Source organism: Sus scrofa, chromosome 1 (genome assembly GCF_000003025.6).
Source record: "Sus scrofa isolate TJ Tabasco breed Duroc chromosome 1, Sscrofa11.1, whole genome shotgun sequence".
Lineage (NCBI taxonomy): Eukaryota > Metazoa > Chordata > Mammalia > Artiodactyla > Suidae > Sus > Sus scrofa.
This window is the reverse complement of record NC_010443.5, coordinates 113,101,712-113,127,485: the sequence shown is the minus strand read 5'-3', so window position 1 is coordinate 113,127,485 and position 25,774 is coordinate 113,101,712. Positions and strand designations below refer to the sequence as shown.

Genomic DNA, 25,774 nt, shown 5'->3' with positions numbered 1-25,774 from the left:
AGGAATCTTACTGTTCTTCACAACTAAGGCATATCATACCCAAAGCTAACAGTACTTTCATTTAGCTTTTTGTTTTTGTTTTTTGTTCTTTCCATTTTTGGCCAACCAGCAGCAAACGGAGTTCTTGAGCCAAGGATCAGATCCAAACAGCAATTGCAACCTACAACACAGCTGCGGCAACCCTGATCCTTAACGCACTGTGCTAGGCTGGGGACTGAAACTGCATCCCAATGCTCCACTGTAGGAATTTCTGCTTCCACTTAGTTTGAAAGGTTAAGAAGATAAAGCCAACCTACTTAACCATGTTATGGTGGCCTAGTAAACTAATTCTGAATACTCAATCACATTCTAATTAACAAAAACCAAACATATTATTTGTTCTAAACACCTCAGTTATGACCTGTATTTCTTAATTAATATTTTAATAGAGAACCTAACTTGTAAATAGTAAGGCTTGTATACCAAATACAATTTTCTTTTTTTTGGCGACCCCGAGGCATATGGAGTTCCTGGGCCATGGATCAGACCCAAGCCACACTTGCAACTTAAGCTGCAACTTGCAGCTATGACAACACCAGATCCTTAAGCCACTGTGCCAGGCTAGAGACTGAACCTCATCTCAGCACTCCCAAGACACCACCGAGCTGGTTGCACCACAGTGGGAACGCCACCAAATACAATTTTCTTTCTTTTTTTGGTCTTTTTGTCTTTTTAGGGCCACATTGAGGTACATGGAGGTTCCCAGGCTAGGGGTCCAACTGGTGCTGTAGCTGCCGGCCACCACCACAGCTACAGCAACACAGGATCCAAGCTGCATCTGCGACCTACACCAGGGCTCACAGCAACGCTGGATCCTTAACCCAGTAAGTGAGGCCAGGGATCAAACCCGCATCCTCATGGATGCTAGTTGGGTTCGTTAACTGCTGAGCCATGATGGGAACTCCCACCAAATACAATTTTCAACATATCAATTTACCTTTCAAAAGATGAAGACTGTATTGATGAACTGTCAGGAAACCTGCCCCTCTCTCGGTGATCAAAGTCATTAAATCTATTCTGTTGGCGAGAGTAGTCAGATCCATGACCAAATCGTGCATCTGTATCTAGAGACAACTTTTTATTCTCGCTCCAATAAGGATCATCTCGCCTTGAAGAGAAATATTTGCTCATTTATACAAATTAGTTTTACAACAATCAAATGACACTTACTTGGAGTCATACATACCACATGCTAGGAACTGTGGATATAGAGAGCTAATAATCTCAAAACAAAACATTCTGTTACAAGAACAAGCTAGCAAAACATTATTAAATTATATAAAGTCATATACCATTAGAGGAATTTCACATGAAAGAAAATAGTTGAAAAGCTACTTGTTTTAAAATTATTAAATGGAAAAGACAAATAGTATAAAATACTTGATACCATTTTATAATACAATTCTAACCAGGAGTATATAACCTTCTTGATTATACTTAACTTTGGAAAGGTTAGAGAGGTAAGTCTCCAATACTATTCACTCACTTATTTCTCAATACAACCAACTAAATCTTGGAATTTATATTAAGAAAATTAAATTACTATATTATAGAATTTGTATTCAGAAAATTAAATTACTATATTGTATTTTGAAATCTACTAAGAAGCATGAAGGTAAACATACAAGAGAATCTACATTTTAGTTATGACTTCCATTTCTATACTATCTGCTACTCTGTAAGAATTTTCAAAATGGGTCTGAGTTTGAGAACTGAAGCCTACCATGTATTTCCAGTCACAACGGAAAAACATTTGGCATTGGAAGGGACACAAGGAAAGAAGAGCAGACTCTTCCTATTGACAACGCACTGGGTCCAATCCAATACCACCATCGTTCCCTTCCCTGTTGATTATGACCTTTTATTCCAGTCAGGGGGACCTGCACTTTCTAATTCTCAAATTAGTCTTAGCTTGAAAGGAGTAAGACAGCAAGTAACCATTAAAGAAATTAAGCAACTACCTATGATCTATATCACGTGGGCGTTTCAAAGAATTCCTTTTTTCTTGTTCATAACGAAGCTGCTGCTGTTGCCTTCTTAGTTCTTCTCGTTCTCGAGCAATACGTTCAGCTTCTTTACGACGTTCCTTCAGACAACACAGAAGGAAGAACCAACCAAGGCAAAATGAAAACATGAGGTAAGTGTAAGTGCAAACTTGTTTTCATCCTGTCATTAAAAAGCACCACAGGCAAGCACCAGGCAAAACACATTCCTGGGACAAATAAACACATTTGATTTCAATAATCAGCCATCTAGGCTATGACTATTGTTCTGCAACATTAAAATTAAGAGATTGTGTGCTGAAAGCTGGCAAGTAATTGGGAAGGTCAAATTTAGTTTAATCATTTGAACAAAAGCACCTAAAGGTAATTAGAAATAGCATTCTTAATATGGATGATGACTAAGTGCCTTAAAATCCTGGATGCAATTCTGCAAAGAGAGGCAATATTTCCTTCCAGCCTTGGGAAATCATTCCCACTATAATATGTAAGGAAACAGTTATTATTTTCTAAGAATGGGATAGTGACAGAGCCTGGATTACAACTACTCTGGACTCATAGTCCTATGCTCAGACTATTACGCTGCCATGATATTGCAGAGCTTGAGTTATATTACCAACTGGCTAGAACAAAGTCACTACTAAATGTATTTAAAACTAGCACCTAATTCACTGTTATCTTTCAGGGACACTTAATAAATGCTCATTAGCTGAACTTATTCTATAGAAGCTTTACAACATGTAAAGCAAATTTTAGGGCAAATATTACAAGGTTTGAAAAAGGTCAGTTATTTAAGATGAAAAGATTTTCTGACTGCACCTGTTCAATACGAATGCGTTCCCTTTCCAAGCGTTCGCGTTCCATCCTCTCTCTCTCTAGTTTTTGCCTTTCAATTTCTAGGCGCTCTCTCTCTCTCTGTAAGCGTTCCCGTTCTTCCCGTTCACGAATTATTCTAATGCGTTCTCGCTCTCGACGCTCTCTTTCTGCAATCTCTCTTCGTCTAACAAAAATCAGTATTTAGAAATACTTAAATTATGCTAGCACTGTGTGAAAGAGAATAGCTTTTGAATTTGTAGTTTTCCTTGAGGTTGGCAATTTTAAACTTCAACTCATTCTAAGTAGTTTTAATGTAATTGGAAAGAGAACTCAAAACTTTAAACAGATTTCAATACTGTCACTTATTTATTGACTGTCAACTGAACAGCTGAATTTTATAGAGCAGTTGCCTCTTAGATGATTCCTGTTTAAATAAAAACCCCACTCTAACAGCCCATTAATTAATCAACATTTTAAAAAGGAAATAGTCTACATATATGAATTTACAAAGCTACAATTTCTATTGCTTTTGATAGAAAAATTTCCAGTACCTAGGATATACTTTCTCCTTAAACAAGGTAGGCCTTATTTTCGATAACTTGGGATCATAACCATCAACATGAATTATAGTAAATGCTATGATATATAATAAATGGTTGCCCTCAAGGCTTCTTTTGAAGGGTTCAAGGCACATAATAGATGACTCCTGGTAACACATTTCTTAGAGTCAGGAGGTTGTTCAAATGTTTGCTATAACTAAATTAAGTTATTATATTAAGACTTGTAATAGTGTTTTTAATCACTTCCTTACTTTAAGGGACCCAATGTATTCTATCAGCATGTCTTGCCCTAGGAACCCAGAAGTTCTCAAATGGTTCAGTAGTGCCCCCATGGAAACTTGAGATGTATTTTTTTGTGTCTTTTTAGGGGCGCACCCGCGGCATATGGAAATTCCCAGGCTATGTGTCGAATTGGAGCTGTAGCTGCCGGCCTACACCACAGCCACAGCAACACAAGATCGGAGACACGTCTTTGACCTACACCACAGCTCACGGCACCACCAGGTCCTTAACCCACTGAGCGAGGGGTTGAACCTGCATCCTCATGGATGTTTCCACTGAGCCACAATGGTAACTCCTGAGGGGCATTTTTAATTATCACAATGACCATGGGGCTGTTACCAGCAATTAGTGAAGAGGACCAAGGACTCTAAATATCTTAGGACGCTTCAAACAGTCAGGATAGTCTTACACAACAAAAATCTGTCCAATACTCCTAATGCCTTCCAAATGCCATAACTGACATCCATGTCATTAAAACAGAACAAAATCACCTTTAGAGAAAAAAAAAAAAATCTGGCTCTAGAACTTAACTCATTTTTAATAAATGCTATCTATGTTGGCTTGCTTTGGCATGGTTTTACACACACTAAAGATTCCATGAATGCAACTCCATATAAATAGAGGGAAAATTATACTTTCTTGAAAACTTCACCAAGAGTTGTTCACCAATTCAGAAATCACCTCATAATGTCAACAATACTCCTGGCATTTGACTCAATACAACAAACCAGTATCAGTATTTGCAGCTGTCACATTCTCACTAAGTCTTAAGAGGGATACAAACTTCATGAGATTTTCTAGAGAGTTATGCCTCAACATTCACATCTGGAATATGTGCTTCATTATAAATCATTTTTATTATTCCTTCATTTTAAGAGTTAAGGTATTATATTAATATTTTGGAAATTATTGTATAGGTAGGTATATTATATATCAATTTTACTTCAGATTAATAAAGAAGGTGCTGCAATTTACTTTGTTGTTTTTACTATAAAAGGGGTGCTGGTCTGAGAGGCTTGAGAAATGCTGCTCTAATAATTCCCATTCTCACTCTCCTCCCAACCTGTGGTCATCTAAACAGGAAGCTTAGCATATTGAGACTTCTTTGAAAAAAGGGAAAATGGGTCTAGAGTAATGCAAGGATTATTTCTTTTTAGTAAAGTGTATGGCAATCATAGTATTACTTAAGTTGCTAAAAGCATCTCTGGTAGTTCCTGGCACTCTTGTGAATAAACATATGAAATTTCATGGTAAGTGACCTTTCGACAATATAGGTTAATATTTGGAAAATTTTATCAGGAAACACAAGACTATATTAAGTGGCATCCAAAAATTGATATATGAAAGTAAACTGGCACTCATAAGGAATTGTTGAGATACTGCCACTAAAAATAAAAGTTTTGCTTTGTTCTCAGTTTTGTTTCAAAGAGAATTCTTGCTTTGGGGAAAACTTGAACACAAAGTTCACAGGGCAAATCTTCCTTCACTTGGGCTCTAATTCAAAGTACAACGGATTTTTCCTAAAATGTTAACATACTATTTGACCACTGTAGCTTACATTAAGACTATCTTATCTCAAAATTAATTTTTTTCTTTAAAGTTTTTTTTATGGCGGCAGCTTTGGAGTAGAGGAAAGAGCATTGGACTTGGAGTCAGAAGACTTGGATCTGAGTCCCGACTCTGCCACTCATTAGTCATGTGGCATTGGAAGAGTCATTTAGCCTCTCTGGGCCTCCATTTTTTTTCCACTCATATAATGGAAATAACTAACCACACAAAATTGTTGAGATAGAGATAACAGATGGAAAGGTATTTTGTAAATTGTAAAATACTATGCAATCTTAAGAAATCATTAGGTTTTACTGCACTTCTTAAAAGTGACAAATATCTTTCTATAGGAATACAATTTCCAGAAATCTGGTTTATAATTAATGTTAAAGATGTACCTATAGTTAAAGACAGGTATAAAACAGACTCTTTTCCTACCTTCGAAGTTCCATTGCTCTTCTCAGTCTTTCAAAACGAACTAAATGTTCTCTCAATCTCTGTTCCTTCATCTTTTCAAAAGGCAAGATGTCTTTCCTCCTGTAGTCTTTGTCCCTTTTTTTATCTAAGCTAGCTCTCTCCTTTTCCTTGCTTCTTCCATGAATCTATAGAAGGAAAAAATAAGAGGACTAGAAGTTAAAATAATTTTGTTTTTCAAGTTAAGCTGGTCATTTAAAAAGCAAGAATGAGGGAGGTTCCCTGGTGGCCAAAAAAAAAAAAAAGGCTTAAATGAGTAATGATGTGCCCCTTTCTTAGATTTTCTAGCATGGAAGTATGCAAAAATTGTTATAGAGATACTGAATTATCTTCTTTTGGAAACAGGTGGCACAGTACTTTACATCCCTCTCAGAGACTTACTTTCTCATATCTTCCTCTCCTTGATGGCTTACAATGATCTCCTTTAGTTTGGTCTAGTATAACCATATGTCCTGGACTCTTTGAACCTAAGGAAAAAAAAAAAATCAGATAAGCACATGTCTAAAAATATATAAATATATATTTATTTAAAAAAATACACTGTAAAAATGAATTCTTAACCAGATATTCACAAGCCAATACATAAAATAAAAAAACTCACTTATTCTATGAGAGCTTAAATGTAAAGAATTTTTAAAGCTCAATCCACTAACATAAATATTTTCAGCGATACCGAAAGTTCAATTACATAGCTATTACTCAATGACTGTGTTCAGTCAGCCCTGATTTAACAGTAAATGGCCTTAACTGCAAGACATTTGCTTCCTAAAAGTGGAAAAGGAGAAGACCATCAGTCCTATTAGACCTGTTTCTCTACCACAGTGACATTTAATAATGCAGTTTAACTTTTATCTAGATTGTAATCTCAATTTCTCCTTCCACTATAAAAATTAAGTTGTAGGGTGCATGAGAAAGGGATTGAGAAGAAAGATACATAGCATACTTATTCGTTTCTTTTCTTCACTTTTTTTTATTGATTCTGAAGTTTGGCCACTTGATCCATTATCATTCTTCTCATCTTTACCTTCTAGTTTCTTAGTATCCTTGCTTTCTTTTTTTTCTGCTTTCTCAGACGACCTTTTCTCTTCTTTTTTGACTGAGGCTTGTGTCCTGACCATACCACACCACACAAGAAAACAACAGAATGAGGCTACTTTATTATTGTACCAAAAAAGTCTGTGCTTATCAACAAAATTAATCCTTACTTGCTAGTTCTATCACTCATATTTTTTTTGTCTCCGGAACTTCTTGAACTACTCTTTTCATCATTTTCTTTCTTCAACTCTTTCTTAGAAGGATCACCTTTGACCTGTTTAAATGGAAAAAAAAAAAAAAAAAATCACCTAAGTTTTAAAGTTACGCATTTTTATACCTATTAAAAGTATGTTGAAAATGGAGTTCCCATGGTGGCTCAGTGGTTAATGAATCTGACTAGGAACCATGAGGTTGCGGGTTCGATCCCTGGCCTTGCTAAGTGGGTTAAGGATCCAGTGTTGCTGTGAGCTGTGGTGTAGGTCGCAGACGAGGTTTGGATCTTGTGAGGCTGCGGCTGTGGTATAGACTGGCGGCTACAGCTCCAATTAGACCCATAGCATGGGACCTCCATATGCCACAGGTTCGGCCCTAGAAAAGGCAAAAACAAACAAACAAAAAAGTATGTTGAAAATTTGGAAAACAGGAAAAAAAATGAGTATATAAAAATTAAAATCATTCCTAATTCCACTCCCTACTAATGTACATCTTTGAGACTTATTAGCCTTGAAAGTAACCTCCCTTTTATAAACAGTTTAGCAAGCTTACTTTTTCAACAGATATCAGCTGCCCATGCAGCTCAGAGCGATGAAGATGTGCAATACATCTGGACACCTCTGTGCTTGAAGACATAGTTACAATGCCATAGCACTTGGCCCCAGGACTTCGAGCATTTGTAACTACTTTTGCACTCAGAACCTGTAAAATGAGATTATACTTAGAAAGTTATACAACTTTACAACTACATACATTTCTAAATAGATAAAAATTCAGAACAGAGACTATTCAATTCAAAAGATAAGTTCAGGATATATACATTTAGGATAAAGGGTAAATTTAAGATACATATTACTGATTTATACTCTTATAGTCACCATCAATCTTGCCTATACTTACTAAGTATTTAGGGGAACAACTTAAAGTGTCAAAAAGCTGGGTTCTCTGATGGTCTAGTGGTTAGGATTTGGCACTTTCATGGAGTTCAATCCCTGGTCTGGGAACTAAGATCCCATATCAAGCAGCTGCAAAATGCAGACAAAAAAAATAAAGTATCAAAAAGCAATTAAACTTTCAGTTTTTTTGTCTTTTGTCTTTTTAGGGCCGTACCCGCGGCATATGGAAATTCCCAGGCTAGGGGCTGAATTGGAGCTATAGCTGCTGGCATATACCATAGCTCACAGCAATGCTGGATTCCTTAATCTATTGAGCAAGGCCAGGGATTGGAGCTGCATCCTCACGGATACTAGTCAGATTCATTAACCACTGAGCCACGATGGGAACTCTAAACTTTCAGTTTTTTTCTTTTTTTCAAATATGTTACCAAAACACACACTTAGCAAACGCAAAAATATAATATTCTCAATTAGATTTGGGCCAAAATTTCTCTTTCGAAGGCTCACCCTGAATCTCTTAAAGACAAGGGAAAAAAAGAGTCAAGTTCCTAGAAGTGTCTAGATAAGTGTTAACACTTTTCTATTATGACTCACTATAAGAAACTTTCAAAAATGGAGTTCCTGTCATGGTACAGCAGAAACGAATCTAACCAAGAACCATGAGGCTGCGGATTCAATCCTTGGTCTCGCTCAGTGGGTTGGGGATCTGGCATTAATGGGAGCTGCGGTGTAGGTTGCAGATGTGGCTCAGATCCCGAGTTGCTGTGGCTGTGGTGTAGGCCAGCAGCTACAGCTCCAATTAGACCCCTAGCCTGGGAACCTCAATATGCAACAGGTGTGGCCTAAAAAGCAAAAAAATAAAAAGAAACTTTCAAAAATGAATAAAGACTCTCCCACATGTAAAAATGCAACCTTAAAAATACACCCAGAGTTCCCGTTGTGGCTCAGCAGGTTAAGAATTCAACACAGCATCCGTCAGGACGTGGGCTTGATCCCTGGCCTCACTTGGTGGATAAACGCTCTAGCATTGCCACAAGTTGCAGGGTAGGTCACAGGTATGGCTTTGATTTGACCCCTAGCTGGGGAACATCCATATGCTGCAGGTGCAGCTATAAAAAGAAAAAAAAAAAATACACCCTAAAAAAACACTCTAAAAAGACACTTTCTACCTATATACTTTTAAAATGTACACCAATATAAAAATGACAAATAATTTCAATTCTATAAAATGAATAGGTGAGAGAGACAAGGCAGGGATGGGTGAGTGAGAACAGTGAGCGAGAATAAACCTAGTGCTGAACACGCAGGAATACAGACATAGCATCAAGCAGAGGTACACAGGGAATTCAGGAGGTTGTATGGTGTTGAGTGGCTGGAAACTATCAGCTTTTACCCTCAAGTCTGGGAAAGAGCTGACTTGCCTCAACAGTATTTTAATTTTTAAGCCCAAGGTCCTTGTTATAATTGCATCTTATTCTTATACAGTTTTAGTTCTAAGAATGCCAACACCAAAAAATTGTTCTCACAGTTCCCGTTGTGGCACAGCAGAAATGAATCTGTCTAGGAACCATGTGGTTTAGGGTTCAATCCCTGGCCTCACTCAGTGGGTTAAGGACCCAGCGTTGCTGTGAGCTATGGTTGTAGGTTGCAGACGCGGCTCAGATCCAGCATTGCTATGGCTGTGGCATAGGCCAGCAGCTACAGCTCCAATTTGACCCCTAGCCTGGGAACATCCATATGCCATGGGTGTGGCCCTAAAAATGACAAAAGGCAAAAAAAAAAAAAAAAAGTTGTTCTATACCTTTAACAATAAACTGTTGAAAAGAGAACCACAAATACACCACAAATGATCATGGGACAATTCTCAGTGTTATGTATCTGATACCTACAAGAACCTCCTTAATGCACAGCCAACTCTAATTAGAAAAAGGGGGAAAAAAAAACCACAAAAACCTCCCACAATCAACATGACAGATTTTTTTTTTGGCCGGGGCGGGGGAGGGGGGCATTTTAGGGCCATACCTGCGGCATATGGAGGTTCCCAGGCTAGGGGTCAAATTGGAGCTGTAGCCGCCGGCCAACACCACAGCCACAGCAACACAGGATCCAAGCCGAGTCTATGATCTACACCACAGCTCACAGCAACACAGGATCCTTCACCCACTGAGCAAGGCCAAGGATCGAATCTGTGTCCTCATGGATACTAGTCAGATTCATTTCCACTGAGCCATGACATGAACTCCCGAGACAGATTTTTGTAACCTTCCTTAATGGCTATTTACCAACACTGATCATTAATAAACATCTGAAAGCCTACCACATGCACACAAAGTATAGTAGATAAGATCCCTGCTATCCAAGAATTCACACCACAGTAGGTTATATATAAGGTATACTGAGGCGTTCCCGTCCTGGCGCAGTGGTTAACAAATCTGACTAGGAACCATGAGGTTGCAGGTTTGATCCCTGGCCTTGCTTAGTGGGTTAAGGATCCGGTGTTGCCGTGAGCTGTGGTGTAGGTCGCAGACGTGGCTCAGATCCCGCATTGCTATGGCTCTGGCGTGGGCCGGTGGCTACAGCTCCGATTAGACTCCTAGCCTGGGAACCTCCATATACCGCGGGAACGGCCCTAGAAAAAGCAAAAAGACAGAAAAAAAAAAAAAAAAAAAAAAAGGATACTGAAAACTGAAATGTAAGGTAGAATACAGTGAGTGCCCTGAGGAATGCAAATCAACTGCCATTTAATTCAACAGCTAATTACATTTGGTCACTTGTGATGGAACATGATAGAGGATAATGTGAGAAAAAGAATATACATATATGTATGTATTTTTGCTGTACAGCAGAAATTGACAGAACATTGTAAATCAACTATAATAGAAAAAATGAAATCTTAAAAAATAAAAAATTCAGTTAACTGAATATTCAATTCATTTAATTATTAATTGTTCTTCTCTTCAAGTCTCCCCTTATATGCCAGAAAAACTTGTGATGACCCAACCACAGTAAAGTCTCCTTTTTTGCTCTCCTAGCATCCTGTACTCTTCCTTCATGGCACAAATCAAAACTTAAAAAAAAAAAATAAGGTCTATTTTACCAGTTTTGCTTTTTTCCCCACCACTGTACTAGAATTTTTATGGTGACAGGAACCACATTTTTCCCCAAAATGCTATATGCCATTCCTCATATTAGTCTACCTGTATTTTCCAGATGACCAGATCAGCCTGCGCAATTCTAGGTCCAAGAAATATGACGAATGTGTTGAATCAAACACATTCCTTGGCTTAAACTGGCTCAAAATATGAGCTCTCAATACAAAGATTTCCCAGGCCTCAGTATGAGATTACATGATGAAACTCAATACCATTACCAGAGAACTCAGGAATTATGCCTATAACAGTCCTAAGAGATAATTAGATTTTATATATACTGTTTTGAATACAACTTCTATTTAAATTGGAGATACTAGAAAGATGGATAAAAAGGTAAAAAAAAAAAAAAAATGTACCTTTCCATATTTGCCAAAGAGGTTCTTCAAATCAGCAGCTTTGGTGTTTGAAGAAAGTCCACTAACCCAGATATTTTTAGTTGAGCTTCCACTGCTACCACTGGTACTACTTGTACTTCCTAGAATAGATTTAACATCAGAAGTTTAAATTATCTCAATTGGAAATTTTTTAACAAAATTATTAGGGCCATATTCTTCCAAAATTATAAAACCTTCTAATTTTAAAAGTATGACTTCACTATATCAAAATCCTACAAACCCACTATTAAAATAAAAAACAGTAATAGATAACTAATGAGGAAAAACAGGTCTAAGCATGTATACCCTCCCGAATGCATGAGTTTTAAGTCAAAGTTGATTAAAAAAAATAAGTTACATGTCTTGGACTTTTGCTATTAAGTTTCGTATTTTCTACCCTACTACTGCACTGAATGCAGGCAACCAGGAAGAAGTCACCTAGTAGTGTAGAGACTGCTTATTTACCAATGCCTATGGTGGGGTTTAGATCCCAAGAAACTGCACGTGCAAGAGGAAAAACTCAAAAGCAAAGGATAAACTGTTTTCAAGAATTTAAATGTTATAATAAGACTAACTAACCAGTTTATCTTCATTCTCTATTACAGAAAGTATAAGACAAAGTGGGAATTATATACAGCTAGGTAACTTTGTATTTGATTTTAAAAAAAGAAATCAATTACAAAAAAGAGAGAGAGACTTCAAAATCCTTTAGTATAGGTAAACAGTTATACAAATCACTCCCGCACTGTCTCCATACATAAATTACGGTTTCATATAGACAGATGCCATTTCTTAAAATATAGCCCTAGTCAGTCAACCTCCAATGCCTTTTTTCAATTTTCATTCATTTGACTTTATTTAGAAAACAATTCTTACCTACTTAAGAGAAATAATATCTAAGCAAATAAAAACAACAATTTTTATAAAATAACTGCAAGTTTTTAATACATAGAAAGGGTAAGATGTACAATGCTTTAAAAAATTACAAGCCACAGGTTTTAGTTAAAGAACTACTGTCACTGTACTCATAAGCAGACAACACATGCCTGACTCAAATGAATGGCTGCTGCACTTCTTTTTTTTTTTTTTTTTTTTTGTCTTTTTGCTATTTCTTTGGGCCGCTCCCGCAGCATATGGAGGTTCCCAGGCTAGGGGTCCAATCGGAGCTGTAGCCACTGGCCTACGCCAGAGCCACAGCAACGCTGGATCCGAGCCATGTCTGCAACCTACACCACAGCTCACGGCAACGCCGGATCCTTAACCCACTGAGCAAGGGCAGGGACCGAACCCGCAACCTCATGGTTCCTAGTCGGATTCGTTAACCACTGCGCCACGACGGGAATTCTCTGCACTTCTGTTTTTAAGAAACATACCTAACAAAAGATCTGCTTTATCTTAAGAAATGTTAACTAGAAGTTTGTGTATCTTTATTTGAGTAATATTTGGCCCCACATATTTCTCTACAGAAAAAAAAGTTTCATGATAGGAAAAAGTTAACATGGTGATACTAAGCTTCTAAATTCAAAGGATAACAATTAATAAATCTATTATATCTTAACCAGTAACCAAAACTGTAAAGGATGTGGATAATGAAATTAATTGTTAATTACTAAATAAATCACTAAAATTTCTAATTATTAAAATATAACAACAAAATACATTAAATAAACCAGGAAGGACACACAACATTCCTTTTGGTGTGCAAGAGCCATTTTAGAAATCTGCAGTACCTAAATGGTATTATTTCCCTTAATATGCCTTGTTAGAACACAAGAAATATTTTTCAAGTATACAGCATATACAAGATGATACTAAAGCACATCACCATGAGGTAACCAAAGACTTCTCAGTAACAAAAAGCAATCAAAAATGTACCTTTAGGCTTATTACAAAAATGTAAAATAAAACCACTTTCTTACATAAGACTCTCAACAATGCAAAAAAAGTCAATTAGGAAGTAAAGTCTGAAGAATTAAAATACTATATATAACTGATTTTATTAATAGAAGTGTCCGGATTTTAAAAGTGAAAAAAGTAAAACCAAATGCTAGAGAGTGTCTTTCTTTCAAATATTCAGCTCCACAAATATACACAAATATTATTTATAGCACATTTCCAACCAGATAGAACAGGGAAACGATTATGGTGAAGTGGAAGGATTACAAGTGACTGCAATCAAAGACAAAATACTTCTGAAATTATAATGTAAGAAAATGAAATATTTATTATATGAACATTCAGTACAGATGCTTAAGACACAATGTAAAAAACATACACCAAATAGGTTTTTAGCAAATTTACACCAGTTTACAAACTAATTAAAAAGTGACGCTTCAGTCACATTGAGAATTAACTGCAGTCTAACTCCACTGTTTACACAAAGGCCATCCAAAATTCTTATTCAGTTTTTTAGGACTAAATGTCAAAGGAAACCCCAGGCAATTATTACTAAATTTTTAATGAAAATATGCACTTTACCACTAAAATAAATAGAAAAAAAAAATCCATTACCTTTGTCATCTTTGGATGATGTCTTGCTGTCTTTAGATTCCTTTGAAGAGCTATAAGAAGCAAATCACCAGAAGAAAATTGAAAAAAAAAAAAACAAAAAACAAAAGCAAAAACAAAAAAACCAAAGATCGAACAGCTTGATATTGACTATATTTCAAACTAATGCTATTCATACAAATTAACAACTCCAAAGGCCTAGATTAGGTTATTTGAACAAATGATTCCCTTAGGATTCTTGCACTGATTTTCCCCAAGATGCCTGAAGATCTAGATTTTCTGACAATTCTATTCAGTGGATATATGGCCATCTTCTCCAGATTTCAGGACTGGGACTTGACTTCATTTTGTGTTGTTAGGACTGATAGTTGTTCATTAACCATCATCACAAGGATTTTTAAAAATAAAACACAAAAAAATTGTCAATTTGAAAAAAAAAAAAAACAAAAAACAACAAAAAAACCAAATATATGCTGACAATTCGACAATGCAATCAGTAGGACACACTGTATATTACGAAGATCTTGAATTTTTTTTTAAGTAACTTATGACGGTCAAAAATATTATAGGCAGGATCATAAGTACTAATTACTGTACATGGTCTTGAAGCCACCCCCTTAATGTAGAGTGATCTTATTGAATGCTGGAATTCAGTATCGTAAAGAACTGACATAGAAAAACAAACCTCTTTGCTTGACCAGAGGCCCCAGTAGACGAGGGCCCTTTCTTCAAAGTATCCTTTTCTTTGTCTCCAGATTCTGCTTTCTTAGAACTTTCTCTGGCTTCCTTCTCGACAGGATCACCCTTCACGCAGTCTTCCTTCTTACCATCTTTATGGTTCGCATTCATCTCATAATCCTTGCTTTCCTTCTCCGGGCTCTGTGCAATGACGTCCTGCCCATCTTTTGGCTTACTTGCTTCAGAATCTGTAATTTTCACATTTTTACCTGTTTCTAGGAGGTCATCACCATCAAAATCCAGAGTGATGGCATCTTCAGCCTGGATTGTGACCGAGATGTTGTCATCCTCAGCTTCTTTCACAGTCGAATTAGCTTCCATCTCTTCATGAGCTGTGTGATCAGCCTCAGCTAGGTTCCCTTCTGAAGGAAGAGGTTTAGATACTTCTTGTGTACCATCACCAGAACCTGCTATATCTAAGAGGATTTAACAGGAATAAATACGGCAAAACAAGAAGTTTAAACAATTTCATATTCATAAGCTAGAATAGGACCTAGAAAATATAAAGCCAGTTATTAGCACTGATGGAAGGTTAGGAAGAAAAACACAAGGGTATTAACTAACATAAACAATCCTTTACCCAGGATCACTTATTCTTCATGGAAAAAAATGATCTCTAAATACAAATACCAAACAACAAAAGTGAGGAAATGGTTCCATCCCGAGGAAACCAGCTCTTCATTTCTGGTCATAAGTTAATGGCATATGGAAGATTGTTTTCCTCCATGAAAGTGCGACAAGTATGCAGATTTGTTATTCAATGTTCCAATTATCTTGGGATTCAACCCTTGTGACCTTCAGAACTCCCATGGTGACGTCTTGAAAGGTCACAGTCTGAGGTATTAATCAGTCTTCAAAGTATTCAGGGCCTCATCTTTTTTGCTCTTCTTATTCAATTCTTGAGTAGTCCAGAATCATGGTAAACTGCTACAGGAGGATTCAAAGATGGCCTGCTCCATAATGTTTAGAAAATTGGTTATTTCCGGTCTTCATCCTGTCCAGTCAGTCCTGCAATTACCATTTTCAAAGATGTCTTGCTTTTCCCCCAAAATAGAGAGGCTTCGGGCATCTGAGATTTTCAGTCGATAGCTTTACTTCATCATTGCTTCTAAGTTTTTTATTCTGCCTTTCTTAGAACCCTTTTCCATGTCCTTTCTAGTCCAAAGTCAGAGGATCCTTTGCCTTCTTCCCAAGAACTTCCATAACCTCATACCAACCACATCTATTGCCACTGATGCCTCCACAATTGTACTGAATGAGAAAGCTCTCCTAAACTACTAAAACCGTCAGAAGACTGTACGAAAATTTCTCCAGACAGCAAACAAAAGGTCAGTCTCCTGGTCACCCAACATTTGTAGGACTAGTCGTAAAATTAATTATCCATTACATACTAGGTAGGACTCCAATAAGCACATATGAGTTACTGCAGTGCCAGTCTTATGGATATAATCAACTTACCGTATGATAGAAGTTTTTTTTTTTAAATAAAATTTAAATTGGGTTAAATTTTTAAAAAATGCCACTACAGTAACTGATGTGTACCATTAAGTTAGAACATATCTTAAAAGTGTTAAAAACAAAATTAAAACAAATTGAAAAATAAAATCAAGGTGCTAACTTAATTCACTAAATTGATAAATTTGAAAATAAACTTATTTTAAAAATAAGATTTCAAATAAAGAATGCTTTATTGTCACATAATTTACTGTTTTACTAAATGTCACCAATTTTTAAACTCTACTTGGCATCAAACATACCTTTCTCATTTTCTTCTTCCTCACCATCCTGAAATTCAAAGAATAATCAAATGTAAAATGAATTCAATTAAAACTGGATTTCAGAAATAGTACAAAATCTATCAAATTAAACTGTTGAATAATTTAATATTAGAGACACCTATCACTAATAAATATAGTATATTCCAACCAGAAGCAAAACACATTTACAGAAATGTAGCACTGATATACACTTCTGATTTTATAGAAAAAGGGCAAACCTGTCAATATATAATTATATAATTATAATCAACAATGAACTCTATTAGTTTCAGTATTCAGATTAAATAACCTAAATCTTACTTATATCAAAGAGCCACCAATAAAAAGCCTGTCCTGATTACTTTATGTGACTCAGTACAAAAGTACTCTTAGGACATACTATTCAAAATGTATCAGAAAATACAACATGAAGACATACTGTTTCAAGGTCTTGAATGGATATTAATAAAAAATTAATTAATTAAAAACACTCCCTTTTCAGGCATCTCAGAAGAAGAATGACTACAAGAGCAGTTTCAAATTCTTCATTCCTTTTTATCTGTTAAAAATGAATTCATAAGTTTTCACATATATACTGGTGGTCAGCCACTTTAAAAATGGTATTTGTGTTACAAGTAATCAAAACAAGTAACAGCTTTTTAAAGGGAAAAATCTTTATTTACCCTACACCAAGTAAATACTGAAAAAATAACTCAATTATGGCAAGATAGAAACATCTCCCAAAATTAAAGATCATAACAAATAGGCAAAGTAATATGCCTTATAAACTCAGTAATGGGGAAGAAAATTAGGGAATGTTTTAATTTATAACTTTTAATATAAAAGCTGAGTAGAAGCAGATCATTTTTAGTCAAGGTGGTGGGAAGTTACCACATACAAAGCCTTAGAGTGATGGTTCTCAAACTTTGAGTCTCCATTAGAATAAATGCTATGAAATTGGGTTGTGATAATCGCTGAGCACCAATCCCAGAGTCTCTGATTCAAGTCTGGAGAAAGGCCTGAGAATTTGCGTCTCTAACAAAGTTCAGTGATTCTGACACTATTGGTCCAGGGACTACACTTAAAGCATTGCTGCCTTAGAGTGACAACCTAGCAGTAAAATTAGACTTAACGTAAAATATAACTGTAAATAAAACTTTAAATGTCATATTTATCTTATAACAATTTTAGAATCATATAAAAAAGCATGCATTCATTAAAAATGTCAAATGTTTTACCATATGCTCAAAATTACATTTAGATAAACATATTTCTAAGAAATCATTTTAAATTAACTTTAAATTTTCCAACTTTAAATTAACATTTAAGTGCCTTGGACAGGGTATCACCAATTGTTTTACACTCTAAAGTAACAGGAAGGAAAATGAAACGACTAAAACATTACACCATAAGCTTAGGGAGCAAAATAGCCCAAAACAAGATTATTGATTGATAGCAATGTGAATCCTATTGTTACATAAGCCCATTATAGAGTGCTCTAATAATTTCTTAACTGTTGTACCAGGACTTAGGGGGTGGGGTTTGTTTTTGTTTTTGTTTTTTAGGGTCACATCTGCAGCATATGGAAGCTGCCGGGGTAAGAGTCAAATTGAAGCTACAGCTGCCGGCCTCGCCACAGCCACAACAGCAAGGGATCTGAGCCGCATATGCAACCCAACCCAAAGCTCACAGCAACACCAGATTCTTAACCCACTGAGTGAGGCCAGGGATTGAACCCACATCCTCATGGGGCCTAGTCGGGTTAATTTCCGCTGAGCCACAACGGGAACTCAAAGTAACTTAGTTTTTAATCATTACATTTCAATGTGCAACATTTGTAAAAGAAAGAAAAATGCTTTAAGTTTAGTAGAATGGGAGGCAGTGGCAGCAAAGAAAGGATGAGTTATGCTAGAATTACTGATAAATCTTTTTCCTTTTACTAAATTACCCTCTTTTAGTGTAGCAATTTATCTTACAGGGACAAATGAACTGGGATACCTTAACTTTTACTTAAAAGCAGAATAAAGGAACTTAATGCAACTTGCCTCTCTTGTCTACCTGGGATGCGAGAGCACACCACTTCGAAGTCATTCTTTTTGAGATGCAACATTGATAGGATTGATTAAAAAATGGCCAAAGTATTTGCTACCTTAAAATACAATTTTTTAAAAACACTGTGATGTAAAAACCAAAATCTTCCTGCTGTACTTTCTGCCAATTAGAAATGCTATTTCTGTCTTCTAAAATAACTGGTAAGATATGCCTTACTTTGCTCAAGTTTTTAGATACCTATCGTAATTACTCCACAGGTCTCCTTAAGAGTTTTACAACTTTAGGTTCTCAAAACAGTGGTAATACTAGCCTTATTATATATACTTAAATGCACCTAGCAAAAGAGTCGGATTTAGTTTCTAGAAAACTGATCACAATGAGGTGAAGCACAAAAGCAACTAGGGTTAGTAGATAGAAAAGATGAGCCACATACCATCGCATATTTGCGTAACTGTTTAGGATGTACAGTAAAAACAGCACTACTAAGGTTGAGCCATTCCTTGCAATAAAGAAACAAACCAAGAAATATAAGAAAGACATTGGGAAATTTTCCCTGTAAATGATATATACACAGATATGCCATGTATCTTATTTGAAAATAATTTTCCTCCCCTGAAAACAGATTTTTTTTTCAGAATGAGGAATATGGTAAATAAATAATGACAATGAAAAGCATCCTTTTAAATCAACTACGTGTTGAGTCTATCTTGAAAAAATATTTCACATATGAAAACAAAAAAAATGCTTTACAATGCTCTTGTTTATCTTTGTAATGGGATCTACAACCTTAGTCAAATGCCAAAAATCATACAGAAAGCTTCTCTATTTTTTTTTTTTTTTTCTTTTTACAGCCACACCTGCAGCACATGGAAGTTCCTGGGCTAGAGGTCAAATTGGAGCTGTACCTGCCACAGCCATGGAAACACTGAATCCGAGCCACATCTGCAGCCTACACCACAGCTTGCAACAATGCCAGATCCTTAACCCACTGAGTGAGCCTAGGGATCAAACCCACATCCTCAAAGAGCAAGTGTTAGATTCTTAACTCACTAAGCCACAGCAGGAACTCCACCTGTTTATTTTTATTTCATCCTAGGAGCAGCAATGACTAGTGAGAGACAGATAAGCCTAGGATTATTTTTCAGTTAACAAAGTGTTTACAATATACCTATTCCACTACCTTCCTCTAGATTAATCTTGTGATAGCTGTACCTATATGTGCTAAGTAAGAAGATTTCTGGAAAGTCTCCTTTCCAAAGACTTGTAAACATTGTATTCAGTCTAACTTACAATAAACCTCCAAAATAACCCTAAACCACAATCGCCTGCTATCTACAACATGGGAAACACAAAATATCTGGCACATAATAAGCACTTAATAAACATGTGTTAAATGAATTTACTGAATAGATATAATGTTAAGAAACTGTTGTTTTTAGGTCGAGGGACTGAACTAACTGCTCATTTGGATGTAGGCAAAGGGCTCAGCTGCAGCACTAATACAATGCAATTCAGAAAACAACATTTACTAGTATGGAGTTATTTAGTGAAAAGAATGCCAGACGTAGGTATTTATCCTGTCTTTACCACTGAAACAGTTTTACTCTGTGGTACTGTCACCTACCAGGTGAATTTCACCTACTAACAGAGAGAACATAAGGCCTAAATAGGATAAATAGAATTAAATAAGAAAATGGATATAAAAAAGTTCTCTGTAAACAGTACAGCACCATGTAAGAGAGAGACATTATAGAAAATTTTATGGAGGAGTCACAGATAAATCTGGCCATTAGAGAAATATAAACTTCACATGACAAAAAAAAAAGGGAAGGCCTTCCAAGTTAATGACACATTAGGAACAAAGGCCAACAGAAAAACATACATGATGCAATCATGTAATCTTAGAAGACTGATAGGATTGAGACTAGAGGAAATTTTTAAGAACTGAAGCACTTGCAAATATAAACATTTTGCAGAAAACCTTCCAAACAATTCTCAAGTAACTGAGGTCTTCAAGCTAGTAAACTACTAAAAGTAACTACTAATTACACATGTACTATATACCTGGTTATATGACTGATCTTCACATCAATCTAGCAGGTAGGAATTACAATGTTCATCTTATAGACATAGAAATAGACTAAGAGAACATGTCCAAAGTTACAATATTGTAAGTAACTAAAAGTGAAATGTAAGCCATATTCTACCTGGAAAAACTGCCCAGAGGCTAACACCTAAAAACTAAAGATTTAAGCTTCAAGTTAAAGTCTGAAGACTGGCTTTAAATAAATATATCTCTATGCAAATATATTGTCTATTTGTTCACATTTTTAAAAACAAATAATAAAAGGATAAATCCTAAATTTTTAAAAGTTCACCAATAAGGGGATGGGTGAAGAGGATTTTTTTTTTAATATATCTTGTCTCAGATATTTGACTCTGAAACCATGTAAACATCTTAAACAATTATAAAATAAAATTAAAATTTCTCACTTTTAATTTGAAATGCACTCACAAAATAGATTAAATTAAAAAAATCCTAATACCCAATACCAAAAATAAAATGAGTCAACCTAAACATGTATGTTGGGTATCATACACAAGACTAGTATAAAACATAGTGATATATTAATTTCTAGAGGGGTGCGTCCTTAAGAGAGATATAACTGGGGGAAAAAAATCTTATTTTCAGAAATCATACTGGTGATGGTGTTGGTATTATTATTCTAGAACTCTTGTATATATACTGTGAGATAAAGGAAATAAATGACTTAGAAGTATCACTATGAATTCAAAATCTATTTTAACCTAAAAGTAAAAACCAACAAAAACAAACCACATACATTCTTTTAGCACTGTACATCAAAAAGGTCTAAAAAACACCAACCTAGTGGCAACAAATACCACAACTACCCAGATTATTGTCCTGAAATACTATATACCACTAAAAGGAAAAAAACTCTAATTACAGGTCTGAAGCAGGAAGTGGAACATCTTAATCAGAAAGCAAGGAAGCAAAGAATACTAGGATCATGTCGAAATGACTCAAAAACCAACCTGAAGAGGTTTTCAGTGGCTACAGATGGGACGATTTGATCATCAATAAGGATAAGAACTACAAAGGATTGAAATACATTAAATATATTTAAGTCCATATATTTTAAAAATGAAATTAAGGGAGAAAAAGGAAGAAAAACTCATTAGTCACTACTGGAGATGCTCATGAATCAGCTCATTATTTTGAAAATTGGCAAATAAAAGAAAAACAATCAAATACATATCCTGGCTTTTCTTCATAAATGGTACAAGAGGGTAACCAGATAGTGGATGAGGAGAAATTTCTCTTTCAAGGAACATTCTAGGGAGATCCCTTTGTGGCTTAGTGCTTAATGAACCCAACTAAGATCCATGAGGATGCAGGTTCGATCCCTGGCCTCACTTAGGGCATTAAGGATCTGGCATTGCTGTGAAATGTGATGTGGGTTGCAGACGCAGCTCGGATCCTGCGTTGCTGTGGCTGTAGTGTAGGCTGGCAGCTGTAGCTCTGATTCGACCCCTAGCCTGGGAACTTCCATATACTGCAGGTGCAGCCCTAAAAAGGAACATTCTAGCTAATAAATAAAGAAAAAATGACAATTAGAATACCACCACTTTGATCTCCCTAATTAAAGACTGGAATGTGGATCATCATTGATTGGTACCATCACCAAGAAGATACAATCAGACATTATGCGTATGCAAACAGAACAACACACTACCTATGAACTGGTTGTGTGTTCTGGGGGGAATGGAGATAGGAGGTGACAGAATCGTACAGCAAGCCTCTAGATCCTGTAACCAAGTAACCAATTTACAAGAAATACAGTAAACAGAGGAAAATGTTGAACAACTCCAAAGGAACGCAATCAGCAAAATGTAGTCTGGTAGCTCTAGAGCCAAGGGTGTCAAACTATGCTAGATACTCTTTTTGTAAAGATTTTTATTGAAACAGCCAGGTCCATTCATTTTCCTAATGTCTGTGGCTGCTTTCACACTACAATGGCAGAGCAGAATGTCTGACAAACAATGTGGCCTACGACGGCTAATATATTTTCTTTCCTTTTTTTTCTTTTTAGGGCCAAACCTGAGGTATATGGAGGTTCCCAGGCTAGGGGTAGAATCGGAGCTGTAGCTGCTGGCCTACGCCACCGCCATACCAACACCACATCTGAGCTACGTCTGTGACCTACACCACAGCTCATGGCAATGCCAGATCCTTAACCCACTGAGTGAGGCCAGGGATTGAACCTGTGTCCTCATGGATCCCAGTCAGATTGGTTTCTGCTGAGTCTTGACAGGAACTCCTCTTTCTTTTTTTTTTTTTTTGCTTTTGAGGGCTGCACCTGTGGCATATGAAAGTTCTCAGGCTATATTTTCTACCTGTTCTTTAAGAAAAACTTTGCCAAATCTTGCTCTATAAGGTAAACAACTCAATTCATTCAACAAATAAAACAACAGGGGAAAAACATGGAGAGAAAACCTATAGGTTAAAAGAGCCCTAATAGACATTCCAATCAATCACTATGTATAGATCTTATTTGTATCTGGATTCAAATAAAACTGGTTTTTTGTTGTTTTTGCTTTTCAGGGCTGCCCCCAAGGCATGCAGAAGTTCCAGGCTACAGGTCAAATTGATGCTACAGCTGCCAGCCTATACCACAGCCACAGTAATGCGGGGATCCAAGCTGCGTGTGCAACCTATACCACAGCTCACGGCAATGCCGGATCCTTAACCCACTGAGCGAGTCCAGGGATCGAACCCAAATCCTCATGGCTATTAGTCAGATTCATTACCACTGAGCCACGATGGGAACTCCTAAAACTTGTTTTTTTAAAAAATATATGGACAACTGAATATGGAGAATTTAAAAATCGTGTATTATTAGTAATAACGTAAAAAATAAAAGAGTCCTCTTTTAGAGATACATACTAAAAATTTCAAAGTGAAAAGGGATTCTGGGATTTGTTTCAAAATAATGCAGAAAAGGGAAACTGAATGGAGGTACAGATGAAGAAATACTGCCCATAAACTGATAACAGCAGAAGCTATGTGATGGTTACACTCTATACAATTATTCCTTAATGTACATAGTAATAAGATAATATATTCATTAAGCATGTTTAGAAGCTTCAGATCATGATGGAACTCAGACACATTCATGTATTTTTTTAGATATTCCACTATACATCATTTAGGAAAAGGAAAAATGTCATTTTTTAAGTTTTTTATATTTTTTGGCTTAAAGGGGTGCACCTGCAGCATATGGAGTTTCCCAGGCTAGGGGTCGAATCAGAGCTACAGCTGCCAGCCTATACCACAGTCACAGCAACACAGGATCCAAGCCACATCTGCGACCTACACCACAGCTCATGGCAACACTGGATCCTTAACCCACTGAGCAAGGCCACAGATGGAACCTGCATCCTCATGGATACTAGTTGGGTTCATTACCGCTGAGCCACAATGGGAATTTCCTAAAAAGGTCATTTTACTTAAAACTTCTCTGAAGATATACCTCCCTATCTTCTGATACAACAAGGCAAAACTTGTCCCTGTAAGTGTTCTTTCATAATCAGGATGGAATGGGAGCAAGGCCAAAAACTTGTAAAATTTTTGCCCATAAAAACTTGTGAAATTTTTGCCCCTAAAACTTGTAAAATTTTAGCCCATAAAAACTTGTAAAATTTAGAAAAAGGCACCCATTTCTTAAAGTACTTCATTCCAACTGCTAAATTTGTATAATAAATACACAGTCTTGTATGTGAGTGGGGACCCTTAGATATGATGCCTTTATACACTCACCACCTGCACAACTATAAGAGAGGCCCTTCATGAAAATTAAAAAGCAAGTTGCCCAAGAATATAAAGAGTTCAACTCTATGTTTTTGCAAATTGGCAATCTAGAAAAAGTATTCCTCTAATTTGGGAGTTAATCTTCCTCATCTATTTTTTTTTTATTACTCAGAAATGAATATGCCTGTGGATAGTATGTGGGAGAAGTCTACAGACTTTCAAAGCCCTAACATTTCCTTCCTGAATATTCCAAATTATCAAAAACATTTCTCCCAGAAATGCTATTTCTCCCCGAAATGCTATTTCTCCCCAATTGCAATAAACACAGAGAGCCAATACACAGCTTCACTAGGATTTCAAATGCAAGAGAGCTGCAGGAAGGAAGGCATGACCAGAGGCTATCAGCTAGGCAGTGTATGAGTATGTGCCCCATTATATACTCCTCTAATAAATACTATAGTGAGGAAACATAACTGATCACTACCATTTCTAAATCTAGTAAGTAAACAAAGGGAACCCCTATGTCTATTTAAAAGTAAACTATTTAAAGTATACATAAACAAGGGGGTCTTAAGTACAGTTATGAGAAAAAGACAAAGGATGCTTTTTTCATGCAGAAACTAAGTTATAAATGTCTCTATATAGCATCTATACATCATGTTTTAAAAAGTACACTATGCACATCACATATACCAACAAAATTTAATACCCAATAGAAGAGCATTCATTTTCTACACACATACATAAGTAAACTGCTAGAACAGGGATTTTTATCATTTTTATACTATGCTCAACCTAAGAATGTTAAATAACAAAATTTTAAAATTTTGAAAAGGATATTAGTACTTTCAAGTGATTTATTTTATAGCAAAGTGACCAAAAAAATCAAGGCGTGTGAAGGCTTCCCAAAGGACTGGTAACTAAAGATACATTTTATAAAAAGGATAGACTATTTTTATTTTTTATTTTGAAAATGGTAGGAACCTTGTAATAACTTCCAATTATCTGCATGGCAACAAATCTCAGCTGCCAATTTTAAGTATTTCATATATACCACATAAATAACACAGTATTAAATTAAAGGCAATTTTATGAAGTAAAGAACTATGAAGACAAAGTAAGATTCCTTTTCCAAGCCCTTCCACCCACAATATCAAATTCATAGGACTAAATGTAAACTTACTTGGGCTGTTAGAAAGGTATCATCTTCACCTTCTTGAGCTTCAATTTCCTAAGTAAAAGGGTATACAATAGCTTTGCTTTACAAAATATCTGAGTAACATGAGAATGCTTTTATGCTACACCTAATTATCACTTGCCTCGTGTTCTGTACAGTGTCTATGGATACCATGAGAACTAAGTCAATGCTTAATAATTCAGACCATTTTTTATGCCAACATAAAAACTTAGATACAGTGATAAGAGAGTTAGAAAAATGTCCATCATGAGCCCTTCAGGCTAGGTAGAACAAGGTGTTCCAAGCATGAATACTGACCC

The 25,774-nt window shown here is 36.0% G+C and overlaps 1 protein-coding gene across 20 annotated transcripts in view; it reads right to left on the bottom strand.

Annotated features, from left to right (window-relative positions):
• The window catches only part of SLTM (SAFB like transcription modulator), a 55,510-nt gene that overhangs the window by 13,119 nt on the left and 16,617 nt on the right, over window positions 1–25,774 (bottom strand). For 5 of the 20 annotated variants that reach the window (XM_021073578.1, XM_021073584.1, XM_021073609.1 and 2 more), the window contains 14 exons: window positions 25,461–25,508; window positions 18,878–18,943; window positions 16,393–16,420; window positions 14,583–15,051; window positions 13,901–13,950; window positions 11,372–11,490; window positions 7,520–7,669; window positions 6,925–7,028; window positions 6,663–6,829; window positions 6,101–6,186; window positions 5,684–5,847; window positions 2,859–3,039; window positions 2,001–2,125; window positions 977–1,147 (listed from right to left, as the gene is read on the bottom strand). In XM_021073578.1, coding sequence (XP_020929237.1) covers window positions 977–1,147; window positions 2,001–2,125; window positions 2,859–3,039; window positions 5,684–5,847; window positions 6,101–6,186; window positions 6,663–6,829; window positions 6,925–7,028; window positions 7,520–7,669; window positions 11,372–11,490; window positions 13,901–13,950; window positions 14,583–15,051; window positions 16,393–16,420; window positions 18,878–18,943; window positions 25,461–25,508 — 1,928 coding nt within the window. The remainder of the gene's footprint in view (window positions 1–976; window positions 1,148–2,000; window positions 2,126–2,858; window positions 3,040–5,683; window positions 5,848–6,100; window positions 6,187–6,662; window positions 6,830–6,924; window positions 7,029–7,519; window positions 7,670–11,371; window positions 11,491–13,900; window positions 13,951–14,582; window positions 15,052–16,392; window positions 16,421–18,877; window positions 18,944–25,460; window positions 25,509–25,774) is intronic. The other 15 variants (XM_021073623.1, XM_021073590.1, XM_021073607.1 and 12 more) reach the window with 7 other exon arrangements.